Genomic DNA, 23,159 nt, shown 5'->3' on the forward strand with positions numbered 1-23,159 from the left:
TGTGCTACATTAAATAAGGAGGTATGGTATAATCAATGTATGCTTTGCTCTCTAGTTTAATTTGTTTGAATGCCTTAGAAAATTAATTAATACGTGCTCATCTTTCATCTCGAAACTAGGAAATGTCATCGACAAATCTCTGCATAAATAGTTCAATCATATTAGTTCATCAGTGAATGATTAAGATATAAATAAAGAAATTAATTACTACTTTTAGAAGGGAATTGTCATATTCCTCAACAAAGATGGTTTCCGGGCTGCAAATTCTTTCCACTCTTCTAAATCTATCTTCCCATCTCTCTCTGTGTCCACTTCCTCAAATGTCTACACACATAAAAATCAGTAATACATATTTTACTAAAATAGTGATCAATAAATAATTAAATCTCAATGTATAATTCAAAAAATTCAATACTAGATAATAATGAAAGGATGAAATTATAAATACGAAAATGTCTTTGTAATAAAACCTCATACCTTGTCTATTATAGATTGAATTATGTCATCAGTCAAAATCAAGCTCGATTCATGTAGTAATTCCATGATCATCTCCTTCACCTTATCCCCAATAGGCTAGTTAGAAAATCTTGAACACAAACAGATACGTAAGATCACCCTACAAAACCTCCCTTATAATATATCATCCAATGTCTTGTAAAATGGTAAAGATATTATATACTATAAAATTAAATATTTTTAAAAATGTTACTAACATAATACTAAATGTTATTATTAGCACTGGCTTTTTTTAAAATTTCAAGTTCTGTCACTGCATTGACTTCACTGCTTTACTGAATGAATGTGTAATCTTGGTTTCAATTTTTTTTTTAATTCTCTATATGTGGTAATTCTCATTATAAAAATGGGTTTGTGCCTAATCCATATGAAAATTACATTGTGGTACTACATGTCAAACATACCAAAACTCAAAGGAGAAATTGGAGGAATCATTCAAGATCACATTACCAAAATCAAAGGAGACATTAGAGGGAAGAGATACATAATTGATATGGCACTTATTGTCCTAGAATAGATTTATCTACTTCCTAAAATACATTGTACTCCTAACTATAAAAAGGAGAAGGATTGTGGTATTCAACACACAGAAATAAAAACGCCAATCATCTTCTTCAATCTTCTTCAAACACTTCAATATGCATAGCCATCCCAAATCTCTCGATAACCATCTTTATCATGGTATCAGAGCGGGTCGCCGACTGTGGGTCATATTTAACTGACCCAGCAGTATATCTGGGCTGAAACCGAAAAAAATGACTGACCCAGCAGTATAACTGGGCTGAAAATTTGGGCCAAGTGGTCCCAACCGATCGAAAAAAATTGAACCGATTGTCCAATCGATTAGAAAAAAAAGTCCAACGTTTGAGGGAGGGTGTTGGCAATTGAAATGAAAAATATAACGTATAACTGTCCCACATCGGTGTCAAGAGAAAACTGAAACTAGTATATAAGTCTCATGGGCCCCTCCTCCTATCACCAATTGGTTTTAGGATGGAACCCATCGTCTCAAGTACCTTTCCCGACCCTTTGAAACCTACAAAACACAACCAATAACCATGTCAGATTCAAACAACACACCAATTACACTCTCAGTCGAACAATTCGCTGAGTTCATGAGACTAAGCATGTCTCAGAAAAACCAAAACCAACAGCCTTCATCCATTGAATCACTAGGCGAAGTATGCCTGGCCGAGAAACTCAACGAAGATAATTATCCATTGTGGGCCAAACTGATGAGTCGGGCGATTCGAGGGAATGGCCTGGCGTCTCACATCTCTGGAGTTACAGACCCTCCCCCTCCGACAGATCCAAGCTACAATCGATGGCAGCAAAGAGATGATTGTTGCTTCAACTGGATCATAAGCTACATCGATGCCAGCTTCGTAAACGAGGTCTCCCAATACGAAACGGCATTCGACTTGTGGGATAGTCTAGCCACAACGTATGGGAGCGGCGCCGACCAATTCCAGATTTCAGACCTGCATAGACAAGCGTACACCATCAGACAAGGCGAAATGACTCTAGAAAATCTATGGCAGAAGCTTCAAGACCTCTGGATATCAATCGACACCAGAGATCCAAACCCAATGGACACCCCAACAAGCATTGAAAAATACAACCAAAACACACAGAGGCACAAGTTGTATCAATTCGTTTGGGCATTAGACGATCACAGATACAACAAGATTAAGAGGGAGATTCTAAATATGGACCCAATCCCAACGGCGAGAAAAGCGTACGGGCTGGTGAGACGAGAATCAGTGAATGAGAAGCTACTCAATCCAGAACCTGGAATTGGCGTGGGTCTGGACACAATCGATCGGAACCGAACTCCCACACCACAACACAGCCAACCACAAAGGAATCCCAAAGATGAAGATAAGATGAAATTAGTATGTAGCCACTGTGGGGGGGAAAGAAACACACCAGGGAGACGTGCTTCCACATTCACAGCTTCCTGGAGTGGTGGGAAGAGATGAAACGAGCGAGACAAGCTCGAAATGCAGGACGAAGCGGCGGGGGCAGAGGAGGCGGAAGAGCCTCAGCGGCTATTGCTCTTGAACACGCCACCTACACCGAGATCCCGGCGGGCGGCAGTGGAGGCAACGGCAACGGCGGAGCCAACGGCAGTGGCGGTGAAACTAGAACGGCGGAAAAAGCCCCAACTGCGTCCGTCGCGCTAGCACATGCGTAACGATTCACAGATCGGAGGCCTCAACGGCAGAGACGGCACGGGTAGGGCGGAAGGAACTAGGGTTTCTCCAGACCAATTGAGGGAGACGGGCCAAATGGGGGAGACAGCTAGGGTTAAGAAAACCTATTTAAACCGTCTTCTTTCCGAAATCCCAAAGGCACCCCACAAATTACCGAAATCCCGTACCCAACCCCAGCCTATAACCATCTCTCCAAAACCACCCCAAAACCCTTCACAATCACAAAAAGGCCCCCACCCTGAAAATACTCCAACAAAACTACCTAATAACTCTAAAAAATGTCAAAGTCCACCCCACCGATTGAAAATATCCCAAAACCCACCCCATACTTCCACCAAATTCCAAATTAAACCCCCACTCGCAAAAACCTTACAAATTGCACCCCAAAAATCCGTCATTGTCCAACATCAGCCCACCATTCCATGCCACAACTCGTTTGACGCTTTAGCCTGCTCCTCCACTTCCACTTCTGGCCTAAAAGACCCACACTGGATTTTTTACTGTGGATCGACCGACACAATTTCATTCGAAGCCTCAGACTTTGTATCCATTACCACCTCAAAAAAAACACATGTCCAAACTGCCAGCGGGAACCTGGCACGAGTTATGGGGGCGGGCACTATACACATCTCACCCACTCTCTGCCTCTCTAATTGCCTATTTGTTCCGTCGTTATCTCATAAGTTTTTGTCCATTAGTCACGTGACTAAGGAACTGAACTGTAAATTGCTAATGCAACCTCGATTTTGTATGTTGCAGGATATCAAGACGGGGACGATAGTTGGGTGTGACACTGAGCGAAGCGGACTGTACTACGTGGATGAGATAGCCCAACAGAGTGCTGCAATGATGCTGACTCCCGGACCGACAGACAGACAGACTTGGCTTTGGCATCGTCGGTTAGGGCACCCATCCTTAGGATATTTTCGCCTTCTTTTTCCTAAATTAGCTAAATCTTTGAACTCTTTTCATTGTGATACTTGTGTTTTAGCCAAAAATCATAAACATTCTTTCAAGATAAACAATACGAGAGTCAAAACTCCTTTTGCTTTAATACACTCTGATGTTTGGGGTCCTGCTCCTATCACTGGGGGACAGGGTTTTCGTTACTTTGTGCTTTTTATTGATGACTATTCCCGCATGACCTGGATCTATTTTTTGAAAAATAAGCATGATGTGTTTGATAAGTTCGTAGATTTCTATAACCTTATTCAAACTCAATACAAACTAACCATCCAGGCCCTTAGATCAGACAATAGGGGGAATTTGTCAACAACAAAATGCAAGAGTTTTTAGGAAAAAAGGCCCAATCCACCAAACCTCGTATGCATACAATCCAGAACAAAATGGGGTAGCCGAAAGAAAAAACCGATATATCCTCGAAATAACCCGAGCTCTCCTCATTGAATCCAAAATACCCAAGTCTTTCTGGCCAGAAGCTATATCTACTGTCGTTTACCTCATAAATCGACTACCCACCGGCATTCTTGGCTTTAAGACTCCCCTAGACACATTTCCTCAGCACTTCGAAATCCCATCATCCCTATCCCTTGAACCAAGAGTATTTGGATGCTCTGTTTTTGTCCACATTCCAAAACATGAACGTACCAAATTTGATCCCTGTGCCCTCAAATGTGTCTTCCTTGGCTATGGAAAAAACCAAAAAGGATACCGCTGCTATGACCCGAAAACCCATAGGATCCACACCACCATGAATTGTGATTTTGTGGAAGGAGAGTATTTCTACGACCAATCTAGTAGTCAGGGGGAGACATCAGACAATAGTCCAAAAGATGACCACCTATGATATTGGAGACTACCATTTAGGGGGAGAACCACATCCAGGGGAACATCAGATAGGGGGAGAGTCACAGCCAAGCCCTATCACAGGCGTTGGTCCACCTGAGGAGGTTAGCAACACCGCCGGGCCGTCGAGTCCAGTAGTACAGAACGAAGACCAAAGTGGCAATGACCAACCGTCAACCCCGTCTTCGATTCCTGAGGTAAACAGTTCAGATTTTGATAATACGCCCTTGGAATGCACTAATCTTGATAGGGGAAATAACGAAGAATGTGGAGTTAGTGGAGAAAGTGGAGGCACATACGAGTTGCCCCCAAGAAGAACAAGTCGGGTTCCTCCACGACGGTACTCACCAGACTGGAAAGGAAGAAAGGCCAAATATGCAGTATCCAATATTGCTCACAGGCACCTTTCAGAAATGGCCAAGGCATTCAAAGCTACCTTGTATGAGGAAGAAGACATCCCTCAGTCCTTTGAAGAGGCCAACAGACATAAGCACTTGAGAGAAGCCATGAAGAAGGAGATAGATGCCCTGATGAAAAATGACACATGGGAGAAATGTGCACTACAGGAAGAAAAGAAGCCAGTTGGATGTCGATGGATATTCACCATAAAGAGAAGAGCAGATGGTTCAATCGAGAGATACAAGGCGAGACTAGTGGCAAAAGGGTACACCCAAGTATATGGAGTGGATTATGAAGAGACGTTCTCCCCAGTGGCTAAGATGGAAACCGTGCGAACACTACTATCAGTAGCAGCGTGTAAAGACTGGACACTGCACCAGTTTGACGTGACCAACGCCTTTCTTCATGGAGAGCTTGAACGAAACAAGGAAGTATACATGGAGGTCCCACCTGGTTTCTCCGAAGAGTTTGGAGAAGGAGAGGTGTGCCGGTTACGAAAAACTCTGTACGGATTGAAGCAGTCTCCATGAATCTGGTTTGGAAGATTCTGCCAGGCTATGACCAAGCATGGATTCCAACAAAGTCATTCCGATCACACGCTCTTCACAAAACTGAGAGACGACAAGGTAACATATCTGATTATCTATGTTGATGACATGATTATCACTGGAGATGATGTGGAAGAAATCTAGAGGTTAAAGGAAAACCTGTTCAAGGAATTTGAGATGAAGGATCTAGGAGAGCTGAAATACTTCTTGGGAATAGAAGTGTTGAGATCTCGACACGGAATATTCCTAAGGCAGAAAAAGTATGTCTTAGATCTGTTGGCGGAAACAGGTCTCCTCGAGAGTAAGCCTGCCGACACCCCAATGGTTCCAAACCATGGTCTGAAGATAGAGAAAGGAACGGAACTAGCAGACATGGAAAGATATCAACGACTTGTTGGAAAGTTCATCTATCTCTCACATACGAGACCAGACATTGCATATGCAGTGGGCATTGTGAGCCAGTTCATGCACCAACCTCAAGCTAACCACATGGAGGCAGCCTTGAGGATCGTACGGTACTTGAAAGGTACGATAGACTATGGAATATTTCTAGCCAAGAGGGAAGACCTAGAGATTGATGGCTACACAGATGCTGATTGGGCAAGTAATCCAGTGGATAGGAAATCTACAGGAGGTTACTTTACGTTCATCGGGGGAAACTTGGTTACTTGGAGGAGCAAGAAACAAAAGGTTGTAGCTCTTTCTAGCCCTAAAGCCGAGTTCCGAGGAATGAAAAGTGGACTCATGGAAATCCTGTGGTTGAGGAGATTGCTCACCGAGATTGGTTTCCCACCTACTCGGAAGAGTCAGTTGTTTTGTGATAACAAGGCTGCCATTAGCATCTCAGAAAATCCGGTGCAACACGACAGAACAAAGCATATAGAAGTGGACCGACACTTCATCAAAGAAAAACTGGAAGGAGGCATTATTGAGTTTCCGTTTGTCCGTTCTGAAGAACAACTTGCAGACATATTGACCAAGGCCGTTCACCCAAAAATCTTCAAAGAGATATTGGACAAGTTAAGCATCGGGGATATCATTGCTCAACTTGAGGGGGAGTGTCAAACATACCAAAACTCAAAGGAGAAATTGGAGGAATCATTCAAGATCACATTACCAAAATCAAAGGAGACATTAGAGGGAAGAGATACATAATTGATATGGCATTTATTGTCCTAGAATAGATTTATCTACTTCCTAAAATACATTGTACTCCTAACTATAAAAAGGAGAAGTATTGTGGTATTCAACACACAGAAATAAAAACACCAATCATCTTCTTCAATCTTCTTCAAACACTCCAATATGCATAGCCCAAATCTCTCGATAACCATCTTTAACACTACATATTTACCTCATCCTTTTCGATGTAGCCAGTTTGCCATATGTCGTATAAATGGAAAGCAACTGTAGCAATAGAAAATCAAAGTGTTGTTGCATGGCGATATATACTTAAAATTGAAACTATTAAAATGAATTACAACTATATGTAAATCCATACAGACAGCTTTCTCTTCTTGAGGCGTGTCGGGATGAAAAATGCTCAAACATCTGATGAACTCTCCGAAATCTATCACGCCATCGTGCTTCGAGTCGAACATATCAAACAACTGAAAATTTATGGTTGGAAAACAAATAATTTAATTAATAAAAGGCTATATATATATAGGATTGTGTTCAAATCCTTTTCACCTATTAAATCCAATCTCCTTCTTAATCTCCACCCTTTATTTGAGCCGATCCAATGGACTAAATAATTGATTCTAATTATCAGATTGCATGCATTATTTACGTGAGAAGGGTATAATTGAAATTCTGTGTTGTAGTTAGTTATGGAAAGTGGCGTGAATACCTCCCTCAATGCTTATTGCAGTTTTGCAGCTAATCTTTTCCAGATTTAGTCCACTGCGTGCTCCATATTCCAGCGTTTGGCCGAGTGCTTACTGTTGATCGACGATCAATCTTTGTTGAATCGATTTTTTGAATCCAAATCTTACGAATACGGTTCATCCCCGGTATTTCAAGTATCAATGGAAGAAGGTAATATTGCAATTTTCGCCCATGTGAACTGAATTGGTTGCTGTCAATTGTTATAATAAGGGAAAAAATTGTTGGACCATGATTTGGTTGCTGATTTGTTGTTTAATATTGCAGTTTCTAACAACTGTTATGTGTAATTCAGCCGCACGACCCAATATGTTTAACTCAGCGAATTATTGTTTCATGTTTGTGTGCTTGGGTGTTGGTTTATTGAATAAATTTAGATGTTTAACGGTTTTGTTGTTGCTACGGTTTATTCAAGTTTATAGTTTTTGTTATTTCACGTGACATTGGCTTTCAATCTTCCCCGTAGGGTTGCCGATTTCTGGGCCCAGGTTGTGGTATAATATGCGATTCAAAACATTTACGTTGGTTTAACATCGAATGATTAGTTATGAAAAATTATACATGTAATGTATAATTATGCTTATGTAATGCACTGTTTTATGTTATATAATGTATAGTATATTTCATATAATGCATCTATAGCTTAACATGTATACTGTTTCGTGTTTGTAAACAGGACGTGTTGTGCCTGCATGTTCTGAGCTGATAAAGCCTGTAGTTGGTCAGAGGTTCGAATCATTAGAGTTTGCTCTCGCGTTTTATGATGTGTATGCTAGGGCCGTTGGGTTTGACACGCGCAAACAAGGTGTGAGGAAGGTGGACGAAGTTACAACGTGGTATTACGTCGTATGCAATAGGGAGGGCCATAAGAAGTCCATCGACGATGACCAGTTGAATGCACGTTTCGGTTTCTCAATGAAGCACCGACGCTTATCGAAGAGATGTGGTTGTAAAGCTAGTATTTCCTTCAAGTATTTCTCTGATAATGGACATCCAGGTTATATGGTACATGATTTCAACGAGGTTCATAACCATGAGATAGTTGAGTTCGAGCATCAGCAGTTTATGTCTGTGAACCGTCATTTGGATGACGTTCACCAGAAATTCATAATTGATTGTTCAAAAGCGAATATTGGACCCACATTGACATTTAAGGTTTTGAAAGAAACTCTTGGTGGGTTTGACCTCGTAGGTTGTACGGTCGGTGACATCAGAAATGCGTCACGTGACATTAAAGCATATGCGCATGGTTTCGATGTGCAAATGGTATTGGACGACATGGCGAAAAAGAAGGAGATGTCTGAGTCGTACACATATCATTATGAGGTTAATGAAAACAACCAGTTGGTTGCGTTGTTTTGGTGTGACGGCTTAATGAAACGGAACTACCATATGTTTGGTGACATTGTAGCCTTTGACACCACCTATAACACAAACAGGTATATATGTTGCTGCAATAGTAAGTGCATTTTAATTACGTTTGGATTCATTATATTAGCATAACAGTTGCATTAGTCGGATTAGATTTGATTCTATTTGGTAATTATATCAAGTGCATTACAAGTACATATTCGTACATTACAATTCCGTTTCTGATTCATTATATTTTAGTTGGATTTAGTTGTTGACACGCAAATGATTGTTTATGTAGGTATTGCATGATATTCTGTCCTTTCACGGGAAAGGACAATCATGGAAGCTCTGTAACCTTTGCCGCTGGCTTGGTATGCAATGAGAAAACAGGGGCGTTTGGATGGTTGTTTAGACATTTTGTTGAATGCATGGGCATAGCACCGAAGATGATCGTGACAGATCAAGACAATGGAATGAGATCAACCATTGAAGAGGTTTTGGTTGGCACGCGTCACCGATGGTGTATGTGGCACATAATGCACAAGTTGTCCACCAAGGTCCCAAATAGGTTGCTCATGGATGAAATTTTCAAGAAGGAATTCAGTGCATGCGTTTGGTCCGATCTGCTTGAGCCTGACGAATTTGAAGAGGAGTGGAAAAGAGTTGTGGAAAGTCATGGGTTGGAAGACATTGATTGGTTTAAGTCATTGTACGAACACATGCATTTCTGGATACCGGCATATTTTAGAGATTTTCCACTGGGTTCGATGATTAGGACAACATCCATTTCCGAATCGGAGAACAGTTTCTACAAGAGATTTTTGAAGCCCCGTGCGAACATAGCCGAGTTCTACTTGAATTTCAACCATGCTGTTGATTTTCAGCGTAACAGTAGGACGGCGTTAGACTACCACGATGCCACTGCTTTGCCCATTTTGGCGACTACCTTGCCGTTTGAGAAACATGCTTCGACGCTTTACACCGATACGATGTTCAGAAAAATACAGGAAGAAATCGTTGAAGGTAATGATAGATGTCGCATGCTAGGATTTTCTTCGTCTGAATTTGTTGACACATACAAGTTTGGGGATAGCAATCGCAAAGCGTATTTGGTAACTCATGATAGGAGTGATGAGTCATATTATTGCGAATGCAAACTCTTTGGCAGGCATGGATATTTGTGCAGACATATTTTTTTCATTTTCAGGAACAATGAGTTGAAGAAAATACCAGAAAAATACTGCCAGAGTAGATGGATGAAGACTCCGCTAGCAAAGGCGGTACATGGGGAAATACAGGAGGACATTCCTACCAGGTCTATTGTGGATGATAGGCAAGCATTGTTAAAGCAAGGCATTTCTCTGTTCTATGGTTTCCTCCGGTGGTTTGAGGGAGACATTGAATTGCTAAGGGCCTTTGTAGGCGGTGTTGAAGACCTTGGTAACTCTCTGGAAGCTGGGAATCCGACAACGTCAGCAACTGAAAAAAGGCGAATGATTGAAGATTTCTATGGCATGGTTCGGCCTGAAGTTGTTGAGGTTCATCCTCCGGATGTTGTCAAGACCAAGGGGCATGCTAGCAGCTCAAAGAGCCGACTGATTTCGAAAAGGGAAAAGGCTATAAAGGATGCTAGTCGGCCTCAAAGACGGTGTAAGGGTTGCGATGAGATGGGCCACCATGACTCCAGAAATTGTCCTGTGCTTAAAGAGAGGGAGATGGAGAAAGAGTTGGGGAAGGGTAAGAGTACGTTGTAATTTATGGATTAATGTAGCCGGATAATTTTTTTATAGGCGTCTATTTTCTTATTCTGTTGGTTTGTTACATTTTTCCGTTTCATAAAAAATAACTAAACGCAGGAATTACATTTTTATTGTAATAATTGATTCTAATTAGCCTTGTTCAACTGTAGCTTAGACTTATCACAACAAATGTAATTCGGATTATAAATAATGCTGTAATATTGAACACATGATGAAACAACTTAACATAATAATGCATATGATAAGTACGAAAAATACACCTACTGAGTAGAGACGACAGGTTATGAAAAAAACGTATTTGCATTATAAAGTGCCTCTAATGTAAATATTAAATCAAATAATGCACACAAAGTAATGCATGAAAAAAGGTAAATAATGCGCATAGTAAAACATACAATGCACAAATCCGGTTCACATATTAATTAGTGCATAAACAAATATCACATTTGTTATCTGCCAATTTAAAACAGAAATGACCATAATGCATTCACATATTAAACTAATGTATGCACATTTGCAAAATAATGAAGAGATTTTGTCATGTAATGAACAAACACATTTTCAATTTTCTCATTCACAATCTAAAACCACATCAACAACATTCACAACGTAATCATATAGGAAAAATAATGCATTGACATACTAAAAGAATGCATGGACTATATGATTAAATGAAGGCAGATAACAAATAATGCATTGACAAATAATCGGGTTCGTGAAGAATGCACAATATCTTTCTTGATGTTTCGTATTAGTTGACGTCCATACATTGCGTATATGTGGAATGCATCGTTGTTATTTACCAAGTAAATCATCTTGTAACCTATGTACATCAAATTCCCAATATTGTTCATTTTTAAAAAAAAATGACGAAAGTAAATGCATTAATATGTACTTATTTGATATTATTATGGAGTGTTGTGTTGTTATTTTGGACAAGATTTGAAAAACATAACACAATGGCAGACGCCTTTTGGTCCCAAAAATCATACTACTGGATGTTCGAAAAACTGTACTTTACAAATAATAAGATAACCATAAAATTCAATAGATTGCTTAAACGCTGCCAATATTTGTCCCATCACCAATTCTATGATGCATACCACACATCACTCAATACCGTATAGGTCGACCCAGTTCTCAAACTTGAATTTCGCGGGCTTCTCTTTCCAAAAACGAGTCGCCTTCTTATGGTTGTCACCGCCTCTAGTGTTGTAAATACATGTCAAGAGGTTCCTTGCATATTTGATGCGGAACATCTCGACGCTTTTAGTTCCACTCGGACCGAGACCACATTCCCAGTCTTTCTCACTTTCTCCAAAATAAGTTTCCTTGTGACGCATGACATAGATCCCTCCCTCGTCAATGAGGTTGTTGTTTCTCCACGGCATGGTGACCACGTGTGTTCGGCACTTTCTCACCTGGGCTGCCATCTTAGGAACTTTGCACCTCGTTAGTGCTTCAGAAAAGAACTTTTTCTGCACCACCAAATAAAATGGTTAAGTTCTTTCTAATATGAATTATTTCAATCATAAGGCAGCCTATTGTAGTAAGCTTATTACTTACCAGAAGAGATGGTGTCTTGCCGTACTTTGCTTCAACAGAGGCGTCCGGTTCTGGGAAGCTATGGTCTATGATATTCATTTTCCCGTCGGGCAAATCAAAACATATCACATATTCCTGCGCTGCACCCCATATTGGGAAAAAGATCTGCACAATGACGGATTATTTTCATTACAACTAATTCAGTATGGATCAGTTGGATTCAATAAATAATGTACAAATAATGATATCGTTATATGTATACTCAGCCAAATAATACACAGTTTCTGCCGAATAATGCTCAAAGGAACACACACCATATCAAATGTCTCCCACTGAAGGATACTCATTCCTAGCGCTTCTCCAAAGAGCCTGGTCCAGAATGTATCTAGTTTTTGCTTCGCATTCCACTCCGTCGGAGCGTCGACAGCGGTTTCCTTCTGGAAATTATTTGGACAACTAGTTAGTTATTTAATAGTATCTCATTAGGTTGCGCATGAGTTTAAAGCGTAGATCACTCACACAAGGATTCGTGGAGAAGAACATCCTAGACACTGTCTCTGGCGCTTTAAGCTGCTCCATGTTGTTCAAATAAGAAGACCATGTGTCTACAATTGCAGGGCTGACCCTCTTGAATGGAGCTAATGATTGGAACTCCCCATGCAATGTTTCTTTGAAACTATCCTTGTAGACAACGTCGTCCCTGAGAGGCAACTAACAATTTAACAACAACTAATGATTTGTTAAATAGCTTATGAGCAAAATTTCCAAACTTACTTATTTGTGGCTGCTGTGCTTAGCACCAAGTAATACAATTCTCTGTCAACTATGTTGGCCTTGGCTGTAAGTCTGACAGCCCTCTCATTGAACGGCGACCTTGCAGCTAGAGTTGGCTTTTTGATTCTAGCCCTCGTCCTGTTCTTCTCCTACACATTAGAGGATGGATATGTAAAATACAGATGTCACAACCGTTGAGCATACGAGCAGTCATCTAGCGCTTCGAAGTTGTTAAAACAACAGTACCATGATGGTTGACACCATACTTGTAATGCATCTCAATATATCCATAATGACCAGATTATAAGAAATAATGAACACACCTGTATTACATTCACACACTGACCATTTGACTGGCACACGACCATAAATTCACCATACAAGAATAACCATAATGGATTCACATATTAAATTAATGTTGTCACATTCACAAATAATGAAGATATTATATACAGTAATGAACAAACACATATGAAAAACAATGCATTGACATATGAAAACAATGCAGTGTTTATATGAATTAATGAATACACAAATATCGCATTTGTTATCTGCCAATTTAAACCAGAAATGACCATAATGCATTCTCATATTAAAATAATGTAGGCACACTTGTAAAATAATGAAGCGATTTTGACATATAATGAACAAACACATTTTCAATTTACTCTTTCACAATCTAAAACCACAGCAACAACATTCACAATGTACTCATATAGGGAAAATAATGCATTGACATACTAAAATAATGCATAGACTATATGATTAAATGAATATAAAATTATTGCAGTTGTTATCTGCCCATTTAAAACAGATATGACCAATCTGCATTCACATATTAAAATAATGTAGTCACATGGTCAAAGAATGAAGCGTTTATAAGACACTAACTAATCCAGCAAATAATTTCCATCTCATATTTAAATGTTACAAACTTTGTTTGCAAAATGAACAAAACTTTTCCTTACCACATCTCCAGCCTGCTGTTGTATCGCCTTCCCCTGAGTTGTATCGCCTTCCCCTTTCCTTTGTCTTGCGGAACCACAGTTGGAAGTACCATTTCCATCAGAGTAACACACGGTCTAGACTCGTCAAGAATCGGTGCCTTACTAAATCCTAGGGCCTAAATGAGTGGGTTGAATCAATTAAAATAATCACTAAACAAATTGAAAAAGGCTAAATTGGTAATCAGTGTTTTTGTTAGTTATGGTATCTTCCTTAATTTACTCCTCTGAAGATCTTCACGGTTATTCTTCTCTCTGCAATTGTTTTTTCACTCTAGACGTGTACTACCCCATTCTCTTCTCTCTAATTGATTATTTCGCTCAGCCATTCCTTGCAATTATCGGATATCCGATAATTGCTAAATTGTTTAGTGTCGTTTGTTATCGGCGTTGTAGAGATCGTTGTTCTCTCATTATTGGAAGAAGGTAATTTAGCTCCGCCTTCGTGTTTTAATGTATCGGTTCTGTTAATAACAATAAAGATCAATCCGAATAGTCGATTCTTGGTGAGCAAGTCTGATTAGTCCGATTAATCGCTCGTGGTATATGTATCGGTTGTGTTTAAACATGTTGCCCATTGTTGAGTATTTGTCCTATATGTTTTTGTTAATGGTGTACGGTTCTCAATTCTGGGGGGATTGGGGTATAGGACAGGTTGAGAAACGTAATCGTTGTGGAAGACCGCGTGTATGATAGAATTATTAAGGGTCTAGCTTAAAAAGATACGAATAATGCACCACATGGTAATGGGTAATGGATATTCTTGACCATATAATGCTTAATATGTGAACAGCAATGCATACGAATAAGATGTGCCGTGTTTCGTTGTTTGACAAATGGTGCTTTTGTACGTTGATTATGTATATAATGCACGACTTGATTATGCATAATGATGTCTATTGTTTGTATAATGCATAATACATTGTAGGATGTAATGAAGGACCACGAGTATGCCTCATTAATTATGGCTCTTAATGTGCCGTGTTTCGATGTTGGCACACGTTTCTTGTTTAACCCAAGGGTTTAATAAGCCTAGGGGCTAGGGTATAGTACTTACACATTATATGGAAGTTGTAAAATAGGGCGTAACTGACGTATATAAACATCACGTATTTTTGAAATTTACATATTTTACCGAATAAATTTATGAAAAAGGTGCAAGGATACATATAATGCACCAAATAAATGTGCATAATGATATCTATTGTCTGTGTAATGCATAATACGTTGGAGGAATTAATGAAGGACCGAGAGTATGCATCATTCATTTAGGGTTTTGATGTGCCGTGTTTCGATATTTGGCACACGTTTCTTGTTTAACTCAAGGGTTTAATAAGCCTACGGGCTAGGGTATAATACTTACACATTAATAACAACGATAGGAAAACTGTGTCTAAGCAAGCGATTTCGATGTTTTATGGGTTTCTTAGACGCTTTGAGACAGACATTGAAGTGCTACGTGCATTCGTTGGGGGCGTCGAAGAACTTGGCAACTCTCTTCAAGCTGGTAACCCGACTACCTCCGCATCTGAGAAGAGGCGTATGGTTGAAGAGTTTTATGGCATGGTCAGGCCTGAAGTAGTTGAGGTGCATCCTCCGGATGTCGTGAAGACCAAGGGCCACGCCAGTAGCTCAGCGAGTCGTCTGATTTTGAAGAGAGAGAAGGCTATAAAAATAATGAATTGACGTATAAAAATAATGAATTGACATATAAAAATAATGCAGAGTTTATATGAATTAATGAATGTACAAATATTTCATTTGTTATCTGTCAATTTAAAATAGAAATGACCATATTGCATTCAAAGATTAAAATAATGTTGTCACATTGGCAAATAATGCAGACATCACCTCAAGTAATGAACAAACATATTTTCGATTTACTTTTTCCAAAATCTAAAACCGCACCACCAACATTCACAATGTACTCATTCAGGTAATTCAAGGATATATGAAAATAATGAATTGACATATAAAAATAATGCAGAGTTTATATGAATTAATGAATATGCGAATATTACATTTGTTAACTGGCAATTTAAAACAGAAATGACCATAATGCATTCACAGATTAAAATAATGTTGTCACATTGGCAAATAATGAAGACATCACATCAAGTAATGAACAAACGTATTTTCTATTTACTTTTTTTCAAAATCAGAATCCCCACCACCAACATTCACAATGTACTCATACAGGTAATTCAAGGATACAGGAAAATAATGCATTGACATATAAAAATAATGTAGAGTATATATGAATTAATGAATATACAAATATCACATTTGTCATCTGCCAATTTAAAACAGAAACGACCATAATTCATTCAGAATCTGAAATAATGTTGTCTCATTGGCAAATAATGAAGCGTTTAAATAACGTAATGAACAAACAGTTTCTGAATTTACTCTTTCACAATCTAAAATCCAACCAACAACATTCACAATGTACTCACACATTAACAATAATGGATTGAGATTCTAAAAACACAAATATTACACTTGTTATCTGACAAATTAAAAAAGATATGAGCAAACTGCATTTACATGTTAAAATAATGTAGTCACATTGGCAAATAACGTACAGTTTATATCAAGTAATGAACAAACAGATTTTATAAACCATTTATCATAGCAGGGAATGCACATATACAGATTACACCAACTCCGCGACAACTTCAAACCATCAAAATACACATATAATGTCCATATCCATCACAGTAATGAACACGCCAACATTGAATAATTTTATACAAATACAATCAACCAGCATACGACTAATGGATACAGTAGTTAAATTAATGCACACAATTATGCTAATAATGTACAAATTATGTTGTGTTAGACTCTTCAAGCATGCCAAGAACTCTTCAAGCATGCCAACTTCTGCCACAACTCCCTTTTGCTGCGGTGTTAGACTCTTCAAGCATGCCAAGAACTCGGCTGGTGTACGCCGGCAGTATAAATAGTCATCCTTCCTTCCCTTGTTCTTTTTATCGTCAGACTCGGTTTGCGCACTACTTGTGGATGCATCCGCTAGTCGCTCCCGGAATTTTTGTGCAATTCCAACGGGGAGTAACTCATATACCGCATCCTCTATGTTCATTCGTAGTTGCTTGGTCCCTGTCAAGCAGCAGCAACTTGCATCATGAATTAGAAACATAATCCAAGGATATGGAAAATAATGCACTGAGATATGAAAATAATGCAGCGTTTACTTGAATTATTGAATATACAAATATCACATTTGTTATCTGCCAATTTATAACAGAAATGACCATAATGGTTTCACATATTAAAATAATGTTGTCACATTGGCAATTAATGAAGACATTACATCCAGTAATGAACAAACAACATTCATAATGTACTCATACGGGTAATTCAAGGATACAGGAAAATAATGCATTGACATATAAAAATAAAGCAGACTTTATATGAATTAATGAATATACAAATATCTCATTTGTTATCTGTCAATTTGAAACAGAAATGACCATAATGCAATCACAAATTAAAATAATGTTGTCACATTGGCAAATAATGAAGACATTACATCAAGTAATGAACAAACAGATTTTCTATTTACTTTTTCCAAAATCTAAAACCCCACCACCAACATTCACAATGTACTCATTCAGGTAATTCAAGGATATATGAAAATAATGAATTGACATATAAAAATAATGCAGAGTTTATATGAATTAATGAATGTACAAATATTTCATTTGTTATCTGTCAATTTAAAACAGAAATGACCATATTGCATTCAAAGATTAAAATAATGTTGTCACATTGGCAAATAATGCAGACATCACCTCAAGTAATGAACAAACAGATTTTCGATTTACTTTTTCCAAAATCTAAAACCCCACCACCAACATTCACAATGTACTCATTCAGGTAATTCAAGGATTTATGAAAATAATGAATTGACATATAAAAATAATGCAGAGTTTATATGAATTAATGAATATGCGAATATTACATTTGTTAATTGGCAATTTAAAACAGAAATGACCATAATGCATTTACAGATTAAAATAATGTTGTCACATTGGCAAATAATGAAGACATCACATCAAGTAATGAACAAACGTATTTTCTATTTACTTTTTTCAAAATCAGAATCCCCACCACCAACATTCACAATGTACTCATACAGGTAATTCAAGGATATAGGAAAATAATGCATTGACATATAAAAATAATGTAGAGTATATATGAATTAATGAATATACAAATATCACATTTGTCATCTGCGAATTTAAAACAGAAACGACCATAATTCATTCAGAATCTGAAATAATGTTGTCTCATTGGCAAATAATGAAGCGTTTAAATAACGTAATGAGCAAACAGTTTCTGAATTTACTCTTTCACAATCTAAAATCCAACCAACAACATTCACAATGTACTCACACATTAACAATAATGGATTGAGATTCTAAAAACACAAATATTACACTTGTTATCTGACAAATTAAAAAAGATATGAGCAAACTGCATTTACATGTTAAAATACTATAGTCACATTGGCAAATAACGTACAGTTTATATCAAGTAATGAACAAACAGATTTTATAAACCATTTATCATAGCAGGGAATGCACATATACAGATTACACCAACTCCGCGACAACTTCAAACCATCAAAATACACATATAATGTCCATATCCATCACAGTAATGAACACGCCAACATTGAATAATTTTATACAAATACAATCAACCAGCATACGACTAATGGATACAGTAGTTAAATTAATGCACACAATTATGCAAATAATGTACAAATTATGTTTTTCTATGTGGGATTACAAACCAAACATACAAAGCAATTCGAATTGAACCTACAGACAAAAGCTCACCCTCTGGCTGGGATTGCTGTGAATTGGTTGGTCGTCCTCTTTTTGTCATTTTAAGATCTGCGAATGAATCCAACCAAACAAAAACGGAGATTGATTTTATTAACAAATACGTCGGATTGGTGGTAATCGGCTGAATGGTGGTGTGGGTGTTGTGTTACTGGCGAATCTTGAAGAAAGGGTTATTGAAACACGAAATTAACAATCGGAAAACCCTACCTCTTCTTAAAACTCGGTGGAGTATTGTTCAGAACAGAACCGAAGCTTGCAAATCGACTGTAAAACGGCTTGAATTTCAGTTTAACCGGCGAATACAATGGCGGTGGCGGCTAGGGTTTGCTAGTTGAATGGAATTTGAGAAGACGCTTTGGAGAGAGAAGCGGGAGTAAATACGGTTTCTGATGAATGAGGCGGTAGATGGAGGTATCCTGCTAAAATCGCGGCTCCTCATTTTCTTCAGATTTTAGAACGTAAAATTACTAATTCACCCTCATAATGCACGAAATAAACGAAATAATGAACTACGGAATGTTTAAGTAGGACTTAAATCAGCGTCGTTCATCTAGCAGATCCAACGATCCAAATCAAATTGGAACTTAAATCTAAGCATAGAAAAGGACTTTAACATGACCCTATATATATATATATATATATATAGGTATTTGATCAAAACAAAAATGGCCTTAAACCAAGAATTGCAGACCGTTTTATGTCCATTGGATTAGACAATCTAATCTTAAGATTAGATTAAATAACGGCCATTATTTATAATCTAAAAAGGTTAATTAAGTAAATTACTTTATATAGTTAGTTATACTAATTCCTATAATTTTGCATCGTATTCTCTCCTCTAACTGCTCTCTAGTGTAGTGTATTAGCCCATAATTTATTCTTATCCAATACTCCGTCGAATTTGCATACCGTATTCCAATGAATGTAGTTATGCATAGTCTTAACATTTGAATGTAGTTATAGTTTCACCTTATTTTAACATATTGTTGTTATGACGCATAACATCAATTAGTATGACCCAAATGGTTGTCTATTATTCTACATAATTTTTGTGGATTGCTTGAAATCTATTCCACTTAAAAAATGCATGCTTGTTGTACTGTATTTGTTACACACCTAATTATTTTTGTGTCGATCGTACTGTTGTTTAGGTAGTTCGTTTGGGTCCCAATAGTGTTAGGTAATGATTTATGGTGTTATTCTTATTTTGACACATTGTTTACTATAAATGTTATGACCTACATATGCACTCTATTATGACTCAATATACGGGTTACTGTTTACAGCACCAGTTTTTGAAAAAACACTTCCAATAGGAAAACAATAAGATGGAATTGCTCTAAAAAAATTCATAATTTATAGGTGAAACAGTTTAACGTTGTGTTTGATTTATGGTGTTATTCTTATTATGACACATTGTTTACTATAAATGTTATGACCTACATATGCACTCTATTATGACTCAATATATGGGTTACTGTTTACAGCACCAGTTTTCGAAAAAACACTTCCAATAGGAAAACAATAAGATGGAATTGCTCTCAAAAAATTCATAATTTATAGGTGAAACAATTTACGTTGTGTTTGATATGCATGAGCTGTGTAAAACGCAATTCCAAAACAAGGGTAACAGTGTCAACAAAGAAACGAACAAAATGAAAAACTTATTTAACCTACGCAATATACATTTGCACCGATCCGTAGTTTGCTATCATGTGTTCTACGTTGATTTTGGTTTTCTTGTTTTCCTTCGCATAATGTTTATATGCCGCATCTTTATTCAGTAACGCATTATGATTAATTCCTGCCAACATAAACACACGGTTGTATTTAGCTCTTAAAAACTGTAGCACACCTTTGTTCTTTGTCGTTAGTCCACAATTCCATCGTCCCTCCCTTTCACCCATGTAGACTTCAAGGTGTCTAAGTAAATAAACACCACTATCTTTTGCATTGTCTGTTGTTCTCCAACTCATCTTCATCCTCTGAATAGGCATGTTTATAACCGATTTGCATTGATTATGACAACCAATTCTTGATAAATACTTACACAATTTAATCATTAAATACATACCAACTGTACGGTAGCCAAAGGTATATTAAAATATAGTTAATTTTGGTCATTGTAAGCGTCGAATATGTCATATGAGTATAATACAAATAGGTAAATGAACACCTTAGGGTCAGAATATGCGCTAATATAGGTCATAATAACATATAGTCAGGTTTGGTCCTGGTAATCTTTTTATTTGTCATACGATTAAAATATAGCTTGCGTATAAAAGGCATTTTATTCGTCTTACGCGTATACTATAAACAGCTAAATGATCACTATTGTGTCATGATATGCGCCGAACGAAGTCATAATAACATAGGGTCAATCTTGGTCATGGTATGCTATTAATACGTCATATGATTAAATAATAATAATAATAATATTAAAATAAACACTTCCGGGTCAAAATATGCGCTAATATAGGTCATAATACCATATAAACATGTTAGGTCATAATAACATATAAACATGTTAATACGCTTATAATATACATGCTTCAATCACTAGATACATACCAATTATTGGGCCGTGGTTGTCGGAGTTGCCCAAATCTATTGCCCTGAAACATAATCACATTAGCTTTGAACATAACATTTAAAAATTCACATAAATATGCCTCGTAGCCAAGCAATTATTTTTCTGTTCTGTATCTCTTTATTTTGACTTTTTCAGAGTGCAGCGGCACAAGAATAAAACAAATTAAGCATAATAATATGGATTTATGTCATGCATACACTCGCATGCTTCTGTTGTTGGTTTGGATGCAGAATGGGCTTCTGTTTATGAACAATATCACAATTACATACGGTGCTCCCAAAATTGATTTAGTATTAACTCATTAAATAAACTAGAAGGGGAAAACAATTTCCCGGTTTGAGCTTTGTGGATCAGTGGTGGCTTGTTTTTAGTGTTCCTCCTTTCATACACTGGTTGAAAAAAAAACCCTTTTAGTTTTGATGTATTTGAAAGGGGTATAAGCCATGGGATACTACAAACATCTAACCTTTTCAGTCGGTCGTTGCAGATCCAGATGCTCGAGTATTCACCATTGCTGTGATCGTAAAGGTTGTGCTGCTTTAGAAATTACAGATGTAATGCTTGATTTTGGTGATTGGGGTTTTTTTGGGGGGAGTTAGATATATTGTGGTGGGAGAGACGAAGTGAATAGGCGGGAACCTAACAATCAGGTTAATGGCGTGTGGAGTGATGATCCCATGATTACCGCGAAGAAAAAACGGAACGTCTGTTCATATTTTTTTTTGTTTCCATTTTTACCCTTTTATGACTCCATTCATTCTTATTATCACATAACAAAATGATTGTCAAGCCTAAATCGTGGCCGCCCATAGTCAGATCCTACGCTCTAGATTTGGTCTGTATTTTTGTACTTAAGGGTGTATTTTGATAGATGAATACCCTATATATATATATATATTAAAGGAAATGATATAAGTAACGAACCCGATCAGCAATAACAGACTGCTGCTTGCTGTCCTGAAACAATCCGAGTTTAAATTCATCCTATAATAAAGAAATGAAAAATGGAATTTTATAGCAATAATTCGTGGGATTAAACAATATACAAAATTTATGGACAAATTACTCTATTGAGGAAGCCATCGTCGACTAATGTGCTGCCGAGTTTTCTGAATAGCTCATTCAGTTTTTTGACCTCTTTAGGTGTAACTGCAGTTGCAAATTTAATTTAATTTAAATAAAATAAAATAATAATGAGAAAATAAATAATAGTACTCCATTACATCTTGATTGAGAGGAGAGAAGAGATGGATCTTCAAATATCTGTGGCCGTTGCTTGCTGCAAAAACAACCCATTACACTCTAGTAGAGTCTAGAGAGAGACTCCAATTGCTACCACATTTTATAATTTTATGGGGAGATGATTAAATAAAAATTGTTCCTTCCGTAACTAACTAAATATCAATCGTAGATAAAGTATACTTGTTAAACGCGTAAAAAAATAATTAATAAGTAGTAGGAAGAAAGGTCTAAAAATTCATAGATTTTGGTCCGTCCGTCCGTCCGCAACTTTAAAAATCAGTCGTTAAAATACGAGGAGCGAACTAATGGTTCGGGGGTTGACAGAGAATGAGATGAAAATATGCTTTAACTATATTCGCAGGCTTAGTGAAAATAGAAGTAGAATCAGGTGCTTTAGTTACCGTTAAAAATCAAGAGGAGATGTAGGGTAGGAGCACTAACATCGAACGTAGTCGCTCCACAGCGCCTTGATTCCTATTTCCTACTTTCAGGCATAAAATATATGCCTTATGTCGGAAGTTTGATTTTGTAAATGAAAGTTGCGATCAAATGCCATGCCTTTTTCTATTGAAAGTGCACACATACTTTGTCAAATATAGTAATTAATGCATTATACACAACACTTTTGTAATCTTA

The 23,159-nt window shown here is 37.4% G+C and overlaps 1 protein-coding gene across 8 annotated transcripts; it reads right to left on the reverse strand.

Moving 5' to 3' along the window:
* Window positions 1-213: 213 nt before the first annotated feature.
* LOC121770994 (calcineurin B-like protein 4) lies at window positions 214-22,775 on the reverse strand. 8 transcript variants are annotated; one of them, XM_042167789.1, is made up of 7 exons: window positions 22,505-22,775; window positions 22,348-22,430; window positions 22,206-22,265; window positions 6,987-7,095; window positions 6,840-6,892; window positions 478-558; window positions 214-324 (listed from the first exon to the last, which is right to left on the reverse strand). In XM_042167789.1, the coding sequence occupies exons 1-7, from the start codon at window positions 22,575-22,577 to the stop codon at window positions 214-216; spliced, it is 570 nt and encodes a 189-aa protein (XP_042023723.1). In that variant the 5' UTR covers window positions 22,578-22,775. The 8 variants fall into 8 exon arrangements, 2 of the variants coding, with proteins under 2 accessions (XP_042023723.1, XP_042023724.1); XR_006043898.1 differs by lacking the exons at window positions 214-324; window positions 478-558; window positions 6,840-6,892; window positions 6,987-7,095; window positions 22,505-22,775 and adding exons at window positions 16,601-16,931; window positions 18,680-18,736; window positions 18,896-19,130 and having other exon boundaries at window positions 21,260-22,265; XR_006043902.1 differs by lacking the exons at window positions 214-324; window positions 478-558; window positions 6,840-6,892; window positions 6,987-7,095; window positions 22,505-22,775 and adding exons at window positions 19,181-20,673; window positions 21,260-21,303 and having other exon boundaries at window positions 21,748-22,265.
* Window positions 22,776-23,159: the final 384 nt, after the last annotated feature.

The sequence above is a fragment of the Salvia splendens genome, chromosome 16 (assembly GCF_004379255.2).
Source record: "Salvia splendens isolate huo1 chromosome 16, SspV2, whole genome shotgun sequence".
In the NCBI taxonomy this organism is placed as follows: Eukaryota; Viridiplantae; Streptophyta; class Magnoliopsida; order Lamiales; family Lamiaceae; genus Salvia; species Salvia splendens.